The sequence below is a fragment of the Ranitomeya variabilis genome, chromosome 3 (genome assembly GCF_051348905.1).
Source record: "Ranitomeya variabilis isolate aRanVar5 chromosome 3, aRanVar5.hap1, whole genome shotgun sequence".
In the NCBI taxonomy this organism is placed as follows: Eukaryota; Metazoa; Chordata; class Amphibia; order Anura; family Dendrobatidae; genus Ranitomeya; species Ranitomeya variabilis.
The window spans coordinates 687,540,268-687,562,594 of NC_135234.1; the positions used below are offsets into that span (position 1 = coordinate 687,540,268).

General features: G+C 43.0%; 1 protein-coding gene across 3 annotated transcripts in view; it reads right to left on the bottom strand.

Moving 5' to 3' along the window:
* CAB39L (calcium binding protein 39 like) overlaps window positions 1–22,327 on the bottom strand; it is a 112,309-nt gene that overhangs the window by 24,986 nt on the left and 64,996 nt on the right. For all 3 annotated transcript variants that reach the window (XM_077298079.1, XM_077298080.1, XM_077298082.1), the window contains exon 5: window positions 2,683–2,851. In XM_077298079.1, the coding sequence (XP_077154194.1) occupies window positions 2,683–2,851 (169 nt within the window). The remainder of the gene's footprint in view (window positions 1–2,682; window positions 2,852–22,327) is intronic.

Consider the following 22,327-nt stretch of genomic DNA (forward strand, 5'->3'; position numbering starts at 1 on the left):
ATGGGAGTAGTAGTCCATCTATGCACATGACTGCGTGGCAAACATTGGATGTTCGGTCCCCCCATTCAAGGTAATTAGGTCTGGGTTTGGGTACTGTTCTGGTACCAAAACCTGAAGTTTCTTCTTAACTGTTCAGCCAAACCCGCCAGACACGAACATCCAGGGTTCCACCAATCTCTAGTAGCTACCACAACATATGAAAGAAGCAGAGTAAAAATATAGCGCTAATCTGGGACTGCCAAGACTCGGGAGCTGCTGCAGCTTGCCAACACCTAGAAATCATGCAATCACTAGGACTGCAGCAATAGAAAGCATGGTCGCTTCCTCACCTGAATACATAGTGTTGATTAAATGCTGTGTATAGAGCGAGTTGGAAGGCAGGGATATCTATCTATGCCACCTTCGCTATACCTTCTCTATAAAACAGTACAGAATGACAATACACTGTTGCAAATAAGGATTACCTTTAAAAAAAAATGTGAGGGTGTTAGCAGGAAGCAGCAACACAGAAGCATCCTGCACGTAACCACACTACAATTTTGATACACGCAGTTGAGTTATAGATTTGCAGCTTTCTATGGTAATGTTTCCATCAGTGTTAGGTACGGCTTCTAAAGGGCTTTTTAATGGGGGAATTCACCAACAACGTTCAAGTGAAGAAAATGACTTCATTCAATGAAATATCTACCCATACGAGCACTGTCCATATTTCTCAGATGTGTGAAACCGTCCTTAAAGGGAATGTATGGCCTTAGGCTACATGTCTGCAGTCTTGGAACCCTCACATCATACGCTGTGAGGATTCCTTGGTGCCGGTGCTGGGAATGGGCAGTCAAGTGACCACAAGTATGCATCCTCCTGGACACATTCCAACTAGACGGTGTCCGGTTTTCTTCAATATATTTGTATTCAGAAAGGTGGCACCCATCAAGTTGGCATGTGACCGCAATGTATGCAAATCACATACTAGTAGTCATGTGCCTGCCCCTCTTTGCGCTGGCAACGGAGGATCCTCACACTGCACATTGAGAACAATGCGAGGATTCACAAGTCTGCAGTCACATAGAGTGCTGACCTGAAGCTTATGGCCAGACAACCCCTTTAAACACAATGGAAGAATAACTGGATGCATCTGAAACTTGCCCTAGTTCATTCATTTGTGTCTGCAGTAGGAGATATACATTGTGAGCCTCATTTGTGACAGAACCAGATTTATGTATGAGGACAAAATCTGTACGGTGCTACGGAACTTGCTGGCGCTATATGAGCAAAATGTTAAAGAAATGTCACATGTCATGACTGTAGTTAGGTTCCCAAATCAAAAATGCGTCTCAATTGGTACATGCAAATGTTTCAAATGTGTCTAATATTCAGTTACCCCTAAAGATGCCAATTATTTCACGAAAAATTTGGGGCAATATCTATACCTGCTATTGCTAAACCACGCCACCCCATTGGATAAGGCACAAAAAGGGTCTAAAACGCATTCATGAATGACAGTATTTTGGGTGAAAACTGCACCAGCATTACTGCTGCGACGGTCTGGTGTCACAGAGGCTCATGGGCCAACCGAGCAGTTACATGACCTGACAAATGGGTTAATGAAAATGTATTATTACATTAAAAGTGCAGGCCAGATGGATCGGGAAATAGGCTCGTCATCGCACTGGACAACACCGAATAGCAATGGCAAAAGTTTTAGCAAAACAGTATAAAAAAGTTTTACACTCACAGCAGAACTTAGCAATAGAGATTTATAAGATTTCAGCCTCTTTCCTTAATTAGCAACTCATATAGGGAGAAGAAGTACAGATGCCCGGGGACAAGTTCATAATAACACCAATTTAGTCTTAAGTTAACTTACCATGTTATATACTGTGCAAATATCGCCACAAAGGAAAGGCAGAATTAAAAAAAATACAAAATCAAAATGCATTATTTGGTCCTGCAGCCACATCATATTTCCAGGTCAATATAACCATTTGATGAAAGGTGTCCTTTCAAAAGGAAATCTGTCCGAAGTATCTATCCTCCTGAGCCGTTTATATGGGCATGTAGGTCATAGAAAGTTGAATAAGATGATATCCTGATATCTGATCGAATGTCTTATTCAAGAGAAATCCATGTTTTTCTTAATATGCAAATGAGCTGTTACGATCTATGAGCCAGATAATGGAAATCGTGGGTTAATCTGCCTCCAGAGCTTGTATTAAATGAAATGTGGCGTTACCAGTGTGAGACATGTAATGACGGCTCTGCTGAGCTTCATGTCTCAGGCTGGTAACTCTCCCTTTCATTTAAAATAATCTCTGGAGGCAGATTCTCAGAGAGATCTATGTCCGGCCCATAGATCTTAGCAGCTCATTTACATATTGAGAAAACCGTGGATTTCTGTGAAATAAAACATTGGATCAAATATAGCAAGGTATCATGTTATTCAGCTTTCTATGACCTGCATGACCATATGGAACACATGCTAAGAGGAACAGTTATATACTGTAATAAATAGAAGCTAATGTTTTATTCCCATTACTTTATAATGCATCAGGTCGTTATAAACTCTATCTTTGTGCAGTTTGCTGCATTTCATTCCTGTCTTCTAATAGCGCAGCAAGGAAAATACTTTTGGTCTGGGGATCTATTATAGACGACAAACACTGAACAGAGCATTGAACAATTTACCTTAAACGTAGCAAAGGCATCGGAAGCGATGTCGAATGTTGACATTTCCACGTATTTAAAGAAGTCCTCAAATTGCTCGGAGTATAGGATGGTTTTGGAAAGTGGCTCATGGCGGACACATTCACGTAGCATTATCCCACAATGTAAAGCCACTTGGGGGGATTCATACCTGGAAGAAAAGTGTACATTTTATTTTTCACATTTTTGCTTTTTTTTGCTCTAGTACCACTTACACACAATAAAACATCCAATATTATGCAAATACTAACCAAATGTTTCCCTCGCTCATGATTGTGACATTGTTGCTTGGCAACCTATAATAATAGCCGAAGTGCGCATATTACTGGCTATACATAGACCCCGCTCTTCCACATGACCTACTCACAGTTGGGGTTTATGTTCGCTCGTTTCCAGCTTGAAATAATAGTAATCCTCTCTATATTTTTTTTTCTAAGAAACTTTCCCAACAGTTTTTTCACTAGCACAAGAAAAAGTAATTTATACATAAGAAAATCTAATAAGATGATCGCTTAAGCTGAGCTACATCTGGGGCCAGATCGCCGACCTCCCAGCCACAATCACTCATTTGTGCGGTCTAATATTATCATGTCATACTTGTTACTGCAGTGCTAGAGAGGTGACAGAATAACAAGCCACTAAACAATGCTATAGGTTGCCCCCCAGTATAGGAGAGAACTGGCCAGCAGACATATATTATGGCTGTAGGGGTCCCTGGCGAGATCCACAATACTGGTCAGGAGAGAACTGGCCAGCAGATATACAGGTCCTTCTCAAAAAATTAGCATATAGTGTTAAATTTCATTATTTACCATAATGTAATGATTACAATTAAACTTTCATATATTATAGATTCATTATCCACCAACTGAAATTTGTCAGGTCTTTTATTGTTTTAATACTGATGATTTTGGCATACAACTCCTGATAACCCAAAAAACCTGTCTCAATAAATTAGCATATCAAGAAAAGGTTCTCTAAACGACCTATTACCCTAATCTTCTGAATCAACTAATTAACTCTAAACACATGCAAAAGATACCTGAGGCTTTTAAAAACTCCCTGCCTGGTTCATTACTCAAAACCCCCATCATGGGTAAGACTAGCGACCTGACAGATGTCAAGAAGGCCATCATTGACACCCTCAAGCAAGAGGGTAAGACCCAGAAAGAAATTTCTCAACAAATAGGCTGTTCCCAGAGTGCTGTATCAAGGCACCTCAATGGTAAGTCTGTTGGAAGGCAAAAATGTGGCAGAAAACGCTGTACAACGAGAAGAGGTGACCGGACCCTGAGGAAGATTGTGGAGAAGGACCGATTCCAGACCTTGGGGAACCTGAGGAAGCAGTGGACTGAGTCTGGTGTGGAAACATCCAGAGCCACCGTGCACAGGCGTGTGCAGGAAATGGGCTACAGGTGCCGCATTTCCCAGGTAAAGCCACTTTTGAACCATAAACAGCGGCAGAAGCGCCTGACCTGGGCTACAGAGAAGCAGCACTGGACTGTTGCTAAGTGGTCCCAAGTACTTTTTTCTGATGAAAGCAAATTTTGCATGTCATTCGGAAATCAAGGTGCCAGAGTCTGGAGGAAGACTGGGGAGAAGGAAATGCCAAAATGCCTGAAGTCCAGTGTCAAGTACCCACAGTCAGTGATGGTGTGGGGTGCCATGTCAGCTGCTGGTGTTGGTCCACTGTGTTTCATCAAGGGCAGGGTCAATGCAGATAGCTATCAGGAGATTTTGGAGCACTTCATGCTTCCATCGGCTGAAATGCTTTATGGAGATGAAGATTTCATTTTTCAGCACGACCTGGCACCTGCTCACAGTGCCAAAACCAATGGTAAATGGTTTACTGACCATGGTATTACTGTACTCAATTGGCCTGCCAACTCTCCTGACCTGAACCCCATAGAGAATCTGTGGGATATTGTGAAGAGAAAGTTGAGAGACGCAAGACCCAACACTCTGGATGAGATTAAGGCCGCTATTGAAGCATCCTGGGCCTCCATAACATCTCAGCAGTGTCACAGGCTGATTGCCTCCATGCCACGCCGCATTGAAGCAGTCATTTCTGCCAAAGGATTCCCGACCAAGTATTGAGTGCATAACTGAACATTATTATTTGATGGTTTTTTTGTTTGGTATTAAAAAACACTTTTATTTGATTGGCCGGGTGAAATATGCTAATTTATTGAGACAGGTTTTTTGGGTTATCAGGAGTTGTATGCCAAAATCATCAGTATTAAAACAATAAAAGACCTGACAAATTTCAGTTGGTGGATAATGAATCTATAATATATGAAAGTTTAATTGTAATCATTACATTATGGTAAATAATGAAATTTAACACTATATGCTAATTTTTTGAGAAGGACCTGTATATTATGGCTGTAGGGGTCCCTGGCCAGATCCACAATATTGGTCAGGAGAGAACTGGCCAGCAGATATACAGGGGTTGGACAAAATAATGGAAACACCTAACGTTTTGCTATCAATCTTCGAACATGTGATAAACATGCAAACCGTGACATATGGTAATATTTTGTAGTTGATTATTTGTGTTATGTGATATGTGTATGTAAATTAACTGTTTGTTTTGCATAATTGTAAGAACATTGATGAGAACCTGATACCAGTGGCAGACCTCTCGGATTTTCAAAAAGGCCAAATTGTTGGTGCTCGTATGGCAGGCGCTAGTGTAACAGAAAGTGCCCGAATGCTTGGCGTGTCAAGAGGTACTGTCTCCAAAGTAATGACTGCGTTTGAAAGAGAAGGAAAAACGTCTGCAGCAAAGCACAGGTCTGACCGAAAGTCAAAGTTGACAGAGAGACCGTCGGACTCTACAGCGAATTGTGAGAGAGGATCGCAAGACCACGGCTCCGAAAATCACTGCTGAGCTCAATGAACACCTACAGAACCCAGTTTCCACAAAAACTGTACGTCGGGAGCTGCACAAATCTGGATTCCACGGAAGAGCTGCAATTAGAAAACCGCTGCTCTCATTGACAAATGTTTCCAAGTGTTTAGAGTGGTGGTGAAACCTCCAGAATTGGTCTCTCCAGCAGTGGAAACGTGATATTCTCAGACGAATCATCGGTTACCCTATTTCTGACCTCCGGCCGAGTGTACGTTTGGAGACAGCCCAAAGAAGCATTCCATCCAGACTGCCTTCTCCCAACCGTAAAACATGGCGAAGGTTCTGTGATGATCTGGGGTGCTATTTTGTGGAGATCCGCCCAGCCAATGATATCCCTTCATGGAAGAATTAACAGCCGAGATTATTTAGGCATTTTGGGCGACCAAGTGCATCCAATGGTTCAAGCACTGTTCCCGGAGGGAAACGCCATCTTTCAGGATGATAATGCACCAATTCATACAGCTAGAATCGTCTGTAAAGAATAAAGAGGAGCCCTTATGGACAATACGGAGCCGGGCTGGATAAAGCATGGAGTAGATGATATTCTTATCTCTAAGTTGTTTCTTGATATCCATAAATCGTGCCCGCTGCTTTTGGAGCTCCATAGAAAAATCTGGAAAAATCGATATGGTAGCATTATTGAATTTAATGAGGCCCTTCTGCAGCGCCAGACGAAGAACGGCATCTCTGTCTCTACAATTAAGGAGACGTGCCAGAAAAGGTCGTGGTGGAGCTCCAGGAGGAAGAGGCCTCGTCGGGACCCTATGGGCCCTCTCCACCGAGAATGTCGAGGAGAATCTGTCTCCTAGTGAAGATTTAAGCCAATCTTCCAGAAATTGCTTGGGCTGCTGACCCTCCGACCGCTCCGGGAGACCTATAATTCGGATATTGTTGCGGCGTAATCTGTTTTCCAAATCATCTGCCTTTTGCTTCCAAGCATTTACGGAGCCTGCAGCTTTTGTCAGTTTAGCCTCCATAGGAGTGATAGTGTCTTCTATATGAGACACCCTCGTTTCAACCTCCGAAATACGCCCTCTCATAGCTTGCATATCATGTCGCAGGCGGCCCACTTCAGTATGCACATCTTCTATTTTCTCCGTAAGAGATGATCTAGTGAGGGAGATAGCCTGCATTAACTGCTCGGATGCCTGTTTAAGAGTCAGTTCATCTTGTTCTCCCTCCTCGTTACTATCAGAGGGATGGCCTTTGCGCTGAGATGGTGCAGGATTATTTCTAAGATTGCGCACATTATCAGGAGGATCATCCTTGGCGTATTTCTTTCGTTTTTCAGCAGCCGCTGCTCCTCTGGAGTGCTGCATGGTGGGCAGACAAAAGGAACTCCGCAAAGCGGTCTCAGAGATAATTATGAGTAAGCTGGACTCCAATTTCAGGTCCCGTATTATTAAGCACAAGACTGTATCTCGATAGACCACTGGACTGGCAATTTAAATGATAAGATTTATAGAAATAACCACTTCAATACACAAGCTGTGCGGTCTCACAGTCACCACAGGGGGAGCAGCAGGAAAGGGGTTAATCCCTTTGATGTTATGGCGTCGGTAAGTAAGGTGTCCACCCGATAGGGGGGCGCAGGACCCAATTTCTCAGGGCACACACCGCACCACCCCTATTTCCTTCAGGTATGCGCTCACCTTCCCAGCGCCGCTGATATAATTAGTAGCGCAACTTCCCTTCCTGTTAGGGTGTGCGCTATGTTAGTGACCGCTGCCCCAGGCACGTACCGCCGTTCACCGCAGTTCTCCCAGCTCCTGTATGCAGGCGCTCCGCAGCTCTCAACAGTGAGGTCCGATCACCGCCGCCTCCAAGAGGAAGGAACCCGGCTCCAGCAGAGAGCAGCACCGCGTCCTGTATTCCCGGGCGTGCGCTTTGAAAATGGCCGCCGCTGCACGTGGAGTCTCCTGATCACTTCGGCTCCCGCAGCTCCTGGCCTCCCGGATCTCCGCAGCAGCCTCCCGGGGGGTCCACAAGGCTCCCAGGTATATTGGGTTCCAGTCCCAGTCGGTACCGCTCGGTCACGCACAGTGTGTATGGCAGGATAGGCTCAGGATATACGGGGCTCTCATGAGATGCGTCCTTCTTCCTCGGCTACATAGCCACGCGCCCCAACTGGAGGGTGTTTTAACTGCAGAATGGGCTAAAATTCCTTTGGAAACAATTCATACCTTGTATGAATCCATACCTCGGAGAATTGAGGCTGCAATCGCCGCAAAAGGTGGACCTACACCATATTAAACTAACTTTTGTTTATGTTTCCATTATTTTGTCCAACCCCTGTATATTATGGCTATAGGGGTCCCTGGCCAGATCCACAATACTGGTCTGGAGAGAACTGGCCAGCAGATATATATTATGGCTGTAGGGGTCCCTGACCAGATCCACAATACTGGTCAGGAGAGAACTGGCCAGCAGACATATATTATGGCTGTAGGGGTCCCTGGCGAGATCCACAATACTGGTCAGGGGAGAACTGGCCAGCAGACATATATTATGGCTGTAGGGGTCCCTGGCGAGATCCACAATACTGGTCTGGAGAGAACTGGCCAGCAGACATATATTATGGCTGTAGGGGTCCCTGGCGAGATCCACAATACTGGTCAGGGGAGAACTGGCCAGCAGACATATATTATGGCTGTAGGGGGCCCTGGCGAGATCCACAATACTGGTCATGTGCTACCCCAAGCCCATTACAGGGAAAATAAAAGGCAATAATTGTGACAAATACTTAAAAGTAGAATATATTCTCTCCGTTACAGATTTCATTTTCAGAAAAGGAAAAAGAAGTGATTTTATGGGCTTAACCGTATGGTATGACCAGTTTTCATTGGAGCACTTGGCGGTAAGACCTCACATACACATGGTCTACCAATAGTCATGGATATCTTAGAAATCCAGGTCTGATAGCAAGACCAGACACACAATGCCATTAGTGACACTCTACAGTACAGCCACAGTGTAAAATACAACTTAAAGCCTCATTCAGACGTCCATGCGTCATGTTCGGAGTATGGACTGCGATGCACAGGATGACTGCGGGTCTCCTGAAGGAAACTTGACAGCCTCATATATGACTACGAGGCTGTTGAGTTCAGGTCGGGAATCTAGAGGCCACACCGTGATCGGTCTGTGATACATGGACGTCTGAATGAGTTTTTAAGAGTAAGACATCGATTTCTGGGGTCGAACCATCTCTGCTCCACAGAATGAAGTGGCTGCAATGGTCGCTGGAGTGCAGTATCCCCGTCACTGTTTACACAAGCACAGCAGCACCCCCTTCCATCATACTAAAGATAGGCCATTAATGTAAAAAGGTGTGAGGACGATAAAATTACACCGATGATGATTCACTGCAAAGTGAGAAGAGGATACCCACTACAAAAGAATAGCAGTTCTCTACTGAGCATGTGCGAACTGTCATGAAAGAAATACAAGATGCATGGTGGCTCAGTGGTTAGCATTGTTACTTTGCAGTGCTGGCGTCCTGGGATTAAATCCCAACAAGGACAACATCTGAAGGAGTTTGTATGTTCTCCCCGTGTTTGCATGAGATTCCTTCGAGTTCTACGGATAGGGAATCTAGATTCTGAGCTCCAATGGGGGACAGTGATGATGTCTGTAAAGCGCTGCAGAGTAGGATAGCGCTATGTAAGTGAGTAAAGATAAATAAATAACATATTATGGGATAAATAAGCATGTTACATGTGGGTGCTCAGGGGGTGATATGGGGACCAGAGAGCACTTTTGTAAATTGATTGCATTTTACAACTTATTTTAGGATTTCTAACCCCTGAGCCATGATTGATAATGTAGGAATAACCCTTTAATCACACTACCACCACCATATTTTACGGTTGTGTAGAGATTAGACTGAAAGAATCCATTATGTCTTTCTGCTGAGACGTCTGGCTTATCAGCAAGAAAGTAGAGCAAAGTTGACATTTCCTTTTATGGACGCATTCCTTTCCTGTATTGTAACCTTTACCTACATACAAGAAGCCGTGCCTTATCTCTTGTATAGACTGTTATTGTAAAAGGATGTGTAATATGAGCGCTTGTACGCATGTCTGTAAATGTATGTTTTTTTTCTATATAAAGGAGGGGTAAAGTCCAGTGAGTCAGAGACGCGCTCCTGGGCTTTCCCTGTATATGATCACACAACCTCTGTGCTGCGTGTCATTACTTGGATTCCTACAGTTAGGAAGCCAGGGACAGATAAGGACTCAACATTTCTCTGGCGCATCGAACAGGGACCTGAGATAAGAGTATTTGCTCGAGATTTACCTGCGGATACGGACAACGGAGATCTGGGATAATGGACGGCAAATGAACTGAAAAACCTGGCCAGGTAAGAGACATTATTAGTTCTCTTTTATCTGCCCTGTATTATCCGAAAGATCTCTATGAGCCGTGTCACGCTGGGTTAGTCTAGTAGTGAGTAGATACCTATAAAACTCGGGTTACCATATTGTATAGACTTATGAGTCCTGTCCCTGGCAGTGTGTGAACAGTGTGAAGGTTGTGGTATGTTGTGAAAGAAGAGCAAAAGTGCGTAGAAAAATAAGCCGAAATAGTTGGGGTATAAGCCTTATACATGGAAGTCAGCCTAACTGGGTCATGTGGTTGCGTTGTTCTTCTCCGCCCATGCTTGACTCTTATTAAGTGCTTAAACCTCCTTCATTTCTGGATAAGGTTTGATAGAATGAGCCCAGGACGCGGAATCATGAGCCTGGGACAAGTATGATATCTGAGACTGAGAGTTTTGTGATCTGTTTGGTGTTGCTGATCCTGTTTGCGTGCATTGTAGGAATCAAGTTTATTCTGCACATTAGAAAGAATGGAGCAGATCAGCCCTTCAATATTTTAGCTCCTTAGGAGAGAAGGCAACGAGACGCCACCAACAGAGGAAGTGGTTGTCCAAACGTCACCTAGGGTAGTCATAGCTAATATTGAAAAGAAAAATGGGAAATAAACAGACAAAAACCGTCTTAGGACAAGTGGAAGCAGCAGATATCATACAGGAAAGATGTGGAAAGATAGTCAGAAGGCAGATTAGGAGGGTAAGAGAAAAATTGGGAATTTCAGAAGCACTTATGTTCAGTACAGAATGGGAAAAACTGAGTAAAGAACGAGGTGGAATTATCAAAGACAATGGGTGGGAAGAAATCATACACTGTATGATAGAGGTCTCAAAAACAGCAAGAGAAGAAAATTGGAGATATGATCCAGACACTTTCAAATGGTCTATAGGAAGGAAAGGATGTATTCCACCTTCTTACCTAGATCCAAAAGCCCAATCATTTGTACCATCTGGAAGAGCAGAAGGAGGAAAACAATTTCCAGCCTTGTATCCCAATCTTGGTGGGGTAGGAGGATGGGAATGTTCACACTGTGGACAACAAAATCCAGATTGGAGAAATGATTGCCTAGCCTGTGGTACACCTAGATATGGCGCTGTACTTGCCCCTGTTAGGGTAGTACCAAGACCTTTTAGAGAAGCTGGTGCTGACGGGGTAATGAACACCAGATATCATCAGACCAGACAATACTTTCCTTGGTCCCCTGCCGAGGGTATGTCCCTCCTACATAATGCACCGGATCCCACTCAATACCCCATAAGGTTTGCACAGTATATACAACAAATCATGCAGACTCATGCTGGGGTCTGGGCGGACGGGGAAGAATTATGTAGAATGAAAATGTCCCCCGGACTTTTTCAGGAATTATTGATACACCTACAGCCCAATAGACCAGTGGCAGAAGGGGGTGCCTTACAGACAGAAGCATCAGGTACCCAGTTCACAGAGGCATTAATAATTTTCATGAGAGGAAAACAGAGGGAAAGGGGGTCTACAGGTGTGATTATGCAGAAATTTGGGCAAAGTATTGAAGAATATAGTCAAGAACTAGAAAATAGCTTTAGGGATGAAGGATTGGATTTGACTGATGCTTCAGTAAGGAGACTTTTTACAAAACAATTAATAGAGGGGCTAGATCCGAAAATCAGAGAAAAATTTAAATCCTCTACTCCAGATTGGAGAACAATTGAACAACCAAATATTGTGAAACAACGATGTTTAGGAATAGCCATGGATATGAGAGAGAATCGTAAGCCTGTTAGAATAGCACAAGCTAATACAGGAGGAAGAGTGAGACACAATTTTCTTTGCCACTACTGTAAAAAGCCAGGTCATTTCCAAAGAGAGTGCAGGAAGAAGTTGGCAGATATAAAGTCAGGCAAATTTGTTCCCAGAAATAACCCTTCCCAAACGGACAACCAGCAGAAATCTACCATCATAGATGGTCCCATACCAGATTCAGATTGACTCGATGTGTTACAAACTTTCCTACCAGCTAGAAGACCTATGATACAGGTGAATGTGGGGGGGAGAGAGATTCCATTTTTGATAGATACAGGTGCAACTTCCTCAATTTTGAATCAAGATTTTCTTCCGAATCCGGAAGATATTTCAGAACAAACAACTTTTGCTGAGGGTTATGATGGGGTAATTCGAACACTGCCATATACTGTGCCCCTAGAGGTCTCATTAGGACCTAAATGTTTTGCATCCAGATTTTTGTATGCCAGAGGTGCCCCAACATGTCTGTTAGGAACTGATGTACTAAAGAAATTAGAAGCTAACATCAAATTTAGGGACGATGGCACAGTTATGCTGACTATCCCTGATGATGCAGAATCATTAGAACAATATGTCAGAATTCAGGCTTTTGAGGATTATACTGAAGAAAAAGAGTACACCACAGATCTAGACCTCTCAATGATCCCAGAAACACTGTGGGCACAGGGTGACACTGATGTGGGATTATTACATATTTCTCCTGTAAAATTATCTGTGCAACCAGGAACTGTTCTCCCACAGCTCAGACAATACCCTGTGAGTGCCCAGCAGGAATTAGCAATTACAAAACAGATAGAGGGATATAGAGAGAAAGGAGTTTTGGTAGAGATACAATCACCTGCTAACACTCCTCTGTATCCAGTCAAGAAGAGAACTCTTGATAAGGGTTCCATGCCCAAATATCGTATGGTACATGATCTAAGAGAAATAAATAAAGTTCTAGATCCAATCACCCCAGTTGTACCCAATCCTCATACGTTACTATCACAGATACCAGCCAGTTCTCAAGTGTTTACTGTAATAGATCTTTCAAATGCATTTTTCTCGGTTCCTTTACACCAAGACAGTTGGCATTTGTTTGCATTTACATTTAAGGGCAAACAGTTGGCGTGGACACGCCTTCCACAGGGAATGATACACTCCCCTACTCTTTATTCAAATGCCCTACAAACAGTCCTTCAGAGGTTTGGACCTGAAACACAGGTAGTAATTTTACAGTATGTGGATGACATACTACTTTGCTGCCCAGATTTAGAAACTGCAGAAAGGTCCACTGTGAGTTTACTATGTTTTCTAGAAAAAGAAGGGTGTAAAGTGAATAGACAAAAGCTACAAGTTTGTCAGATCAAAGTGGTCTTTCTAGGTCATTGCATTTCTCAAGGTAAAAAGCATCTTACACCTCAAAGAACTGAAGCAATAAGACAGATGAATGAGCCTAGAAATCATAAACAGCTACGAGCATTTTTAGGAATAGTGTCTCATTGTAGACAATGGATTATACATGCCAGTCAACTAATGCAACCACTGTATGACTGTGTAAAAAGTGAACCTTATTTGTTGACAAAAGAAGGTCAGATTTCGTTCCAACAATTAAAAGATGCCCTTGTTTCAGCTCCAGCGTTAGGGCTACCAGACTACACCAAACCATTTCAGCTTATGGCTGCAGAAGTTGATTCCCATGCTACAGGAGTTCTTACCCAGAAGCATGCAGGGAAACAAAGACCAATTGCATATCTTTCAGCAAGGTTAGATCCCGTAGCTAGGGCAGCGCCAACCTGTGTACGTGTGGTTGTTGCTGTCTCGCTATTGTTGGACAAAGCATCAGAAATTGTCCTAGAGTATCCACTCACAGTTCAAACTACACATGATGTTTATGGGATATTAAACCAGGTCCAACCAAAACACATTTCCATGGCCAGACATTTGCGGCTACAGTGTTCTTTGCTGCTCCCCTCTACTATCACATTTGCAAGGCTTCAGACTCTTAATTTAGCAACACTGCTACCTCTCGAGTCTGAAGGGGGGAATAAGGACACTGATTCACACGCAAATTTTTTCCCTACAGACACACATGATTGTACAGAGCTCATTTTACAAGAAACAGCAGGCTTACCCAATGTATCCGAAACACCACTTCAAAATCCAGATTTAGAGCTGTTTATAGATGGTAGTAGGTTTGCAGATGACACAGGTAACTTCCATACAGGGTATGCAGTTGTGTCAGAATCTGAAACTCTCAAAGCAGAACCACTTCCACCAAAACAGTCTGCACAAGAAGCAGAACTAACAGCATTGATCGAAGCGCTAAAAATAGCTGAGAATCAGACAGCTAATATATACACTGATTCTAGGTATGCACATGGAATTGTGTTTGACTTTGGAGTAATCTGGAGAGCTAGAGGTTACATGACAGCATCAGGACAACCTGTAAAACATGCTTCTTTGATCAAACAGATCTTAGAGGCTGCACAAGAAACAAAAGAAGTAGCAGTAATTAAGGTAGCTGCACATGTGAGACTCGACACTAGGGAATCTAGGGGAAATGATAGGGCTGACAAAGCAGCCAAAGCAGCGGCAGTCAAACCCTTACGACAGGTTCATACTGTAAACCTCACAGAAAATACTGAAGATAGACTGAGACAAGCACAGGAAGATGCAGGAGAAGAGGAGAGGGACAGGTGGAAAAAGGAAGGGGCAGAAGAACAAGCAGGAATTTGGAAGAAAGATGGACTAATATGTCTACCTAGAGCCTGGTACCCGATTGTAGTTGGTGGACTGCACCACCCTACTCATGTGTCTGCAAATGCAATGACACTACTGGCAAAGCAAGTCTGGTTGGCTCCAGGTTTTGGCAACTACGCAAGAGACTATTGTGCTGCATGCGTTATATGCCTGGCACATAATCCCGGACAGACGACAAAGACCCCTATGAAGCACCACGTCCGACCTCTCTATCCGTTTCAGCGATTACAAATAGACTTTATCCAGCTGCCAAAAAGTAATGGGTATGAGTATGTGTTGGTGTGTGTGGACATGTTCTCAGGGTGGCCAGAGGCCTATCCAGTTCGGAAGGCTTCAGCTAAAAACACTGCTGTAAAGCTAGTTGCCGAACTGATACCCCGTTACGGTCTCCCTGAAGTGATCGAGTCAGATAGGGGTACTCATTTCACTGGAGAAATATTTCAAAATGTACTGAAAATGTTGGGTGTTGAAAGTCAGTTGCACACTCCATACCATCCTCAAAGTTCTGGTAAGGTGGAACGCATGAATGGAACTTTAAAATTAAAAATACAGAAAGCCATGGCTGAAACAGGAAAGCCTTGGACAGAATGCCTTCCACTGGCCCTTTACTCAATACGCAATACCCCAAGGGGTAAGACTAAACTGTCTCCATATGAAATTTTGTTTGGTAGGACTGCCAATTTAGGATGTTATTTTCCACAACAACTTGTGTTAAATATTGAGTCATTGACTTCTTATGTGCAAAATCTTCAGAAACAATTAACTAAGGTGCATGCACAAGTTTTTGCTTCCCTTCCAGATCCTGACAACACTGAAGGAAGTCACAAGTTGGAACCAGGTGATCAAGTCTATGTAAAAAGACACACCAGAAAGGCTCTTGAACCAAGATTTGACGGACCCTTCCAAGTCCTGTTGACAACACCTACATCAGTCAAGCTTGAAGGAAAGGCATCATGGATACATGCAAGCCACTGCAAAAAAGCAGTACAAAACTCATGATATTGATGTTAATAATGTTAACACAGATGTGGGATAAATTAGTTAGAGCCACGGATTATCTAGATGATCAGATTTGGGATATATTGGATATACTAAACACTAGTATAGCAGTACAGAATCAGCTTATAATAGTCATCAACCAACATACTCTGGTATTGGATTACCTAACTGCCTCACAAGGGGGTATGTGTCAAATCATTGGACCCACCTGCTGTCATTATATAGACCCGAATAGTACTATGAGTATGACATTTAAATTAAAGGACGTACAACGACTCAGAGATCAGTATGACAAAGATAATGACCAGAATAAGGATAACTGGTGGTCAGATACCTTTTCTTTTCTTAACCCAGCCAACTGGTTCAGAGGGATTGGTGGGTGGGTTGCTGGGATCATGCAGAGCATAATACATATAGTTATAATTATTGTAGTCATATACGTACTATTCCAGATTGTGCTCAAGGGTATCTCAGTATGCACAGATAAACTTTGTGTAATAGATGCAAGAGTATAAAGTTTTTTTGTTTTTTTTTTTGTTTTTTTTCTTCTTCCTTCTTATGTTATCCTCTAGTGATTCTAATTAATATTACTGTACTAATTTTTGTTTTTATATTTTAGTATACTGCTAAAGAAGAAAATAATTTGCAATAGAAGAATTAATACTAGATTTGATTCTCTTATTAATAATATAAGTGTGTGTATGTGTAATACCAAAAATAAAGGCTTTGTCTTTGGCCCTATGGTAATAAATAAAAGGAATATGTCAAAGGGGGGAATTGTAGAGATTAGACTGAAAGAATCCATTATGTCTTTCTGCTGAGACGTCTGGCTTATCAGCAAGAAAGTAGAGCAAAGTTGACATTTCCTTTTATGGACGCATTCCTTTCCTGTATTGTAACCTTTACCTACATACAAGAAGCCGTGCCTTATCTCTTGTATAGACTGTTATTGTAAAAGGATGTGTAATATGAGCGCTTGTACGCATGTCTGTAAATGTATGTTTTTTTTCTATATAAAGGAGGGGTAAAGTCCAGTGAGTCAGAGACGCGCTCCTGGGCTTTCCCTGTATATGATCACACAACCTCTGTGCTGCGTGTCATTACTTGGATTCCTACAGTTAGGAAGCCAGGGACAGATAAGGACTCAACAGTTGGTATGATGTTCCTTTTCTGAAATGCTGTGTTACTTCTACGTCAGATGTAATGGGACACATATCTTCCAAAAAGTTCAGCTTTTGTCTCGTCAGTCCACAGAGTATTCTCCCAAAAGTCTTGAGAATCATCAAGATGTTTTCTGGCAAAACCGAGACGAGCCTTTATGTTCTTATTGCTCAGCAGTGATTTTCGTACTGCAGAGCACAGGCGCTGGGCCTCTCTGACCTTTCTCGGCGCCTGCAGTACTTTGCTCTGCCCTCAACAGGGCAGATCAGTACGCTTGCGCAGGAGCGCAGCACGAAGCAAGCAGGATGACGACATTGCATGAAGATGGGAGGCGCCGGACCCGAGACCTGCGACACCCATCGGACTGGACCACCCCCGAGTGAGTATAATAAAACTTGTTTTTCTTCTCTTTCAGGTCGGACCGGGGGCTTATCTACAGCATTACAGAATGCTCTAGATAAGCCCCGAAAGGCAGTAGCCGCATCTTATAGTGGCAAAATGACAGCTTCCCTTTAAGGTAATTTTGATCGGCTATCCACTCCTGGGAAGGTTCACCACTATTCCATGTTTTCGCCATTTGTGGATAATGGCTTTCACTATGGTTCTCTGGAGATTCAAAGCATTAGAAATGGCTTTATTACTTTTTTCCTGACTGATAGATTTCAGTGACTTTGTTTTTCATTTGCTCCAGAATTTCTTTGGATCGCGGCATGATGTCTAGCTTTTGAAGATCTTTTGGTCTACATCACTTTGTCAGGCAGGTCCTATTTAAGTGATTTCTTGATTGAGAACAGGTGTGACAGTAATCAGGCCTGGGTGTGGCTAGAGAATTTGAACTCAGCTTCCCAAAGATGTGATACAACACAGTTAATTTATGATAATGGGGAGTGGGGCAATCACTTTTTAACACAGGGTAGGACTGTAATAATAATAATAATAATAATAATAATTTTATTTATATAGCGCCAACATATTCCGCAGCGCTTTACAACTTATAGAGGGGACTTATACAGACAATAGACATTACAGCATAACAGAAATCACAGTTCAAAACAGATACCAGTAGGAATGAGGGCCCTGCTCGCAAGCTTACAATCTATGAGGAAAAGGGGAGACACGAGAGGTGGATGGTAATAATTGCTTTAGTTATTTGGACCAGCCATAGTGTAAGGCTCGGGTGTTCATGTAAAGCTGCATGAACCAGTTAACTGCCTAAGTATGTAACAGTACAGACACAGAGGCTATTAACTGCATAAAGTGTATGAGAACATGATGGAGGAACGTGATTATGTTGTTGTTTTTTTATTAATAGGCCACACAGGGATAATTAGGTTAATGCGTTGAGGCGGTAGGCCAATCTGAACAAATGAGTTTTTAGGGCACGCTTAAAACTGTGGGGATTGGGGATTAATTGTATTAACCTAGGTAGTGCATTCCAAAGAATCGGCGCCGCACGTGTAAAGTCTTGGAGACGGGAGTGGGAGGTTCTGATTATTGAGGATGCTAACCTGAGGTCATTGTATTACTAAATTATAAATAACATTTAAGAATAATCCTTAATAAAGACCTTAATTTAAAAACTGCATTTTGTGTTTACTTGTGTTATATTTGTGTAATATTTATATTTGATTGGTGATCTGAAACATTTAATTGTGACAAACATGCAAAAGAATAGGAATTCAGGAAGAGGCAAACACGTTTTCACACAACTGGTATCTATTGTGTATAGCCTGCTCTAGTCATGCAACCTCTTTAAATAATCCGCTACTGAATCTGCCTAGTCCTAAGTAAAATGAGTCCAGAACATTGAGTTTATGCAAAACTTTTTTCAATATTCTTCTTCTGAAAAGTGTTTTCCGGGAATATAAATACTGATGACCTATTTGCAGGATTGATAATCGATATCAAACAGTGGGAGTCCGATACCACTATCGATCAGCCGTTATGAGCTCTGACTGGGTGTAAACCTTGAGCAGAGCTGAACAGCACAGATCTGCTCCATTTAATGCCATGAACCGCATCATCAGCAACACAAAAGGTTATGCAAATGATAAAACAGTTAAGCTGCTTCTCACTTGCAACATGCCCAGTTCTGGGTTCTGTGCCTGTAACCTGACTATACAGCACCTGGGAACAAAGAGAATTCAAAGGGGAGGCAGTGTTACTCAGAGGTGAGTGAGAACTGGTGCAAAAAATAACAGAAATCATTGTAAAAGCAGGGAACGTCAGTAATACAGTAAGTCTCTGTACGAGATACCCATACAACATACTTCAAGTGTAAGGCTGGTTTCACACTTGCGTTTTGATCTGCAGCGTTTTAGCGCTAAAAAACGCATGCGTTTTTTCTATACTTAACATTAAAAAACGCATGCGTTTTTAGCGTGCGTTTTGACGTGTTTTCGGCAACGCATGCGTTTTTTGACGCGTGCGTTCATTTGCAGAAATGCAACATGTAGTAATTTCTAGCGGCTTTTTTTGCCGCAAAAAACCGCATGCGTTTATTTGCGGCAAAAAAATGCATTGCTGTCTATGTAAACGCATGCGTTTTTAAGCACATGTGTTTGTTTGCGTTAAAAACGCATGCGTTTTTTTTAGAAAAACACAAGAAAAAACAAGAAAACCCTAACCCTAAACACAAGAAAAAACAAGAAAACCCTAACCCTAGGGTTACTAGGGATCCTAACCCTAAGGTTAGGATCCCTAGTAACCCTAGGGATCCTAACCCTAACCCTAGGGATCCTAACCCCAAACCTTAGGGTTAGGGTTACGATCCTAACCCCAAACCTTAGGGTTACGATCCTAACCCTTAGGGTTAGGGTTAGGATCCCTAGGGTTAGGGTTAGGGTCCCTAGGGTTAGGATCCCTAGGGTTAGGGTTAGGATCCCTAGGGTTACTAGGGATCCTAACCCTAACCCTAGCTATTTCTGTTTTTAGTGGGTTTTCTAGTTGATTTTGATGATTGGCAGCTGTCACACACTTCTCAGCATGCGTTTAAAAAACGCAAACGCTGGAAAAAACGCATGTAAACGCCGCGTTTTTTTTCCTGCATGCAAAAACGCATGCGTCTAAAAAACGCGGTGTTTTGCCGCGTTTACATGCGTTTTTTCACCACATGCGTTGTTTTAAAAAACGCTGCAGATCAAAACGCAAGTGTGAAACCAGCCTAAGAGAAACTGCGCTCTCACTAAATGTTTGACACATCATAGAGACTCGTCAGAAGTCCTGATCTTTTGAAGTCCGAAAACGGAGATCCCCACAGATTGTTAAAAGGGAAAAGCAGACGAGCTGAGCCGACTACTGCTCTATTTGGAGACGTTTAAGATTTAAGGAGAAAGTCAATGGCCCGGATTCATCAAAATTTGTGTTTTGCACGCCATAATTGATTATGTGTACAGTAAGGTATGCCAAAATCCCAAAAGGGCATGCTCCTCTTAATGAATTTGGCACATCTTTCAGCTATGGGACGGAAAAATAATCCAGCTTAGTTGTTAAAAATTGAAAAACCTTTATTCCAATTTTTTTTTTTTTTTTAAACAAAGGATAGTGTAGAATACAAAAATCAATTGTAAATTGCAAATGGATTAGAGGATGCAGAAAGAACTATGAACAAACAGGAAGTGTTTCGAACACTGTGAAGTGTTCTTAAACTCAGTATACTTCACAATGTCTGAAACGTGCTCAGTTCCGGTGCCAGCAGCTCCTGCGGCCGGGCGATCACGTGTCCCCACTCATTAAGGTAATGAATATTCACCTCTCTCCATGCCCATGGGAGCGGAGAGAAGTGAATATTCATTACCTTACTGAGCGAGCATACGTGAGAGCCCGACAGCTGCTGGAAGCCAGCTGTCACGGTACCCGGGTATAACTGCTGCTGGGGAAACTGCTTCCAGCAGAAACAGAGCTGGACCAGAAAACCGGGAAACTAACATGAACACCAACAGGACCTTTCACATGAGACAGAATGACTAAGTAGAGCAAAAGGACCTACGATCATGTGACAGAGTGGGAGGCGGCCAGGGGGCGGAGCCAAACGCTGGGGAAACAGGGAAGGGATAAGCATAAAAGAATAGTGAAACAAGCCGAAGTCGTACCAGGAGATTACAAGATACCAACAGGGAGAATCAGAGAATAGTCAGAAGCCAGGCCAGGGGTCAGTAATCCAGGAAAGCGAATAAAGAAGGTAACAGTAAGACACGAAGCAAGCCAGCACACACTACAAAGGTCAAGCATACAGACTGCAGAAAACCTATAGCTGACAGGGACACCACGTTAGGAGCGAGTATAAATAGCCCTCCCATGCTGAAAGAGAGGCTGAGAACATTTAACCCTGAGAGTACAAGACATAATCTTGTCCTAACCATGACAGTACCCCCCCTTTAATGGGAGGCCACTGGACTCCCAGGCTTCTCAGGGTACCTGGCATGAAAAGCCCGCACCAGTCGATCAGCATGCACAGAACTGGCCGGAACCCATGACCGATCCTCAATAGAATAACCCTTCCAATGAATTAAGTACTGAAGCCTTCGACGCATCCACCGTGAATCAATGATGCGCCCTACCTCATACTCTGGCTGACCCTCTACCAACACAGGCAGAACATTATGTGAGGAATCTTCTCTAACCGTCCCCACAGGTTTTAATAGGGACCTGTGAAAGACATTAGATATTTTGAAGGAGGCGGGCAACTGTAATCTATAGGCCACCGGGTTGATCACCTCTAATACCTTGTATGGACCTATAAATCTGGGGCCCAACTTCATGGAAGGTACTTTAAGTTTGATGTTACGGGTAGACAACCATACCTTCTCCCCCACTGTCAGTGTAGGAGCTGACCCCCTCCTGTCTGCAAAATGTTTGTACCTCCTTTGAGCTTTGGAGATATTACCCTGAACCTCCCTCCAAAGGGTTCTTAACTGTTGCACCAGACCCTCAGCACCAGGGCAACCAGAATCCATGCGGGAAAATTCTCCAAATTGCGGAACAAATCCATAGTTAACCTGAAAAGGAGATTTGCCAGTAGACTGATTAATACGACAGTTGAATGCAAATTCTGCCATGGGTAATACCTCACACCAGTCCTCCTGTCTGGAAGAGGCAAGACATCTTAAAATCTGCTCCAACGACTGGTTGGTGCGTTCAGTCTGACCATTAGATTCCGGGTGATAAGCAGAGGAGAAAGACAACGTAACCCCCAACTTTTTACAAAAAGCCCTCCAAAATCTAGCAACAAATTGCACACCCCTGTCAGACACCATATTCACAGGGACTCCATGCAACCGAACTATATGCTGAATGAACAAACGAGCTAAGGTTTCAGCAGAAGGCAATGTAGATAATGGCACAAAGTGGGCTTGTTTAGAAAATCTATCAACTACTACCCAGACTACAGAGTTGCCCTTTGAAGGAGGAAGATTAGTGATAAAATCCATGGACAGGTGTGTCCAAGGTTTATCAGGAATTGGCAAAGGTACCAATTCCCCGGCCGGCCGGACCAGAGAGCTCTTAGAGCGAGCACACACCCCACAAGAATTCACAAACTTTTTAATATCAGTACCCATAGAAGGCCACCAAAAATTCCTAGCTACTGCCCCCCGGGTAGCTGCAATCCCAGGATGTGCACTCAACACAGAGTCATGAAATTCTTGCAGAAGTGTGA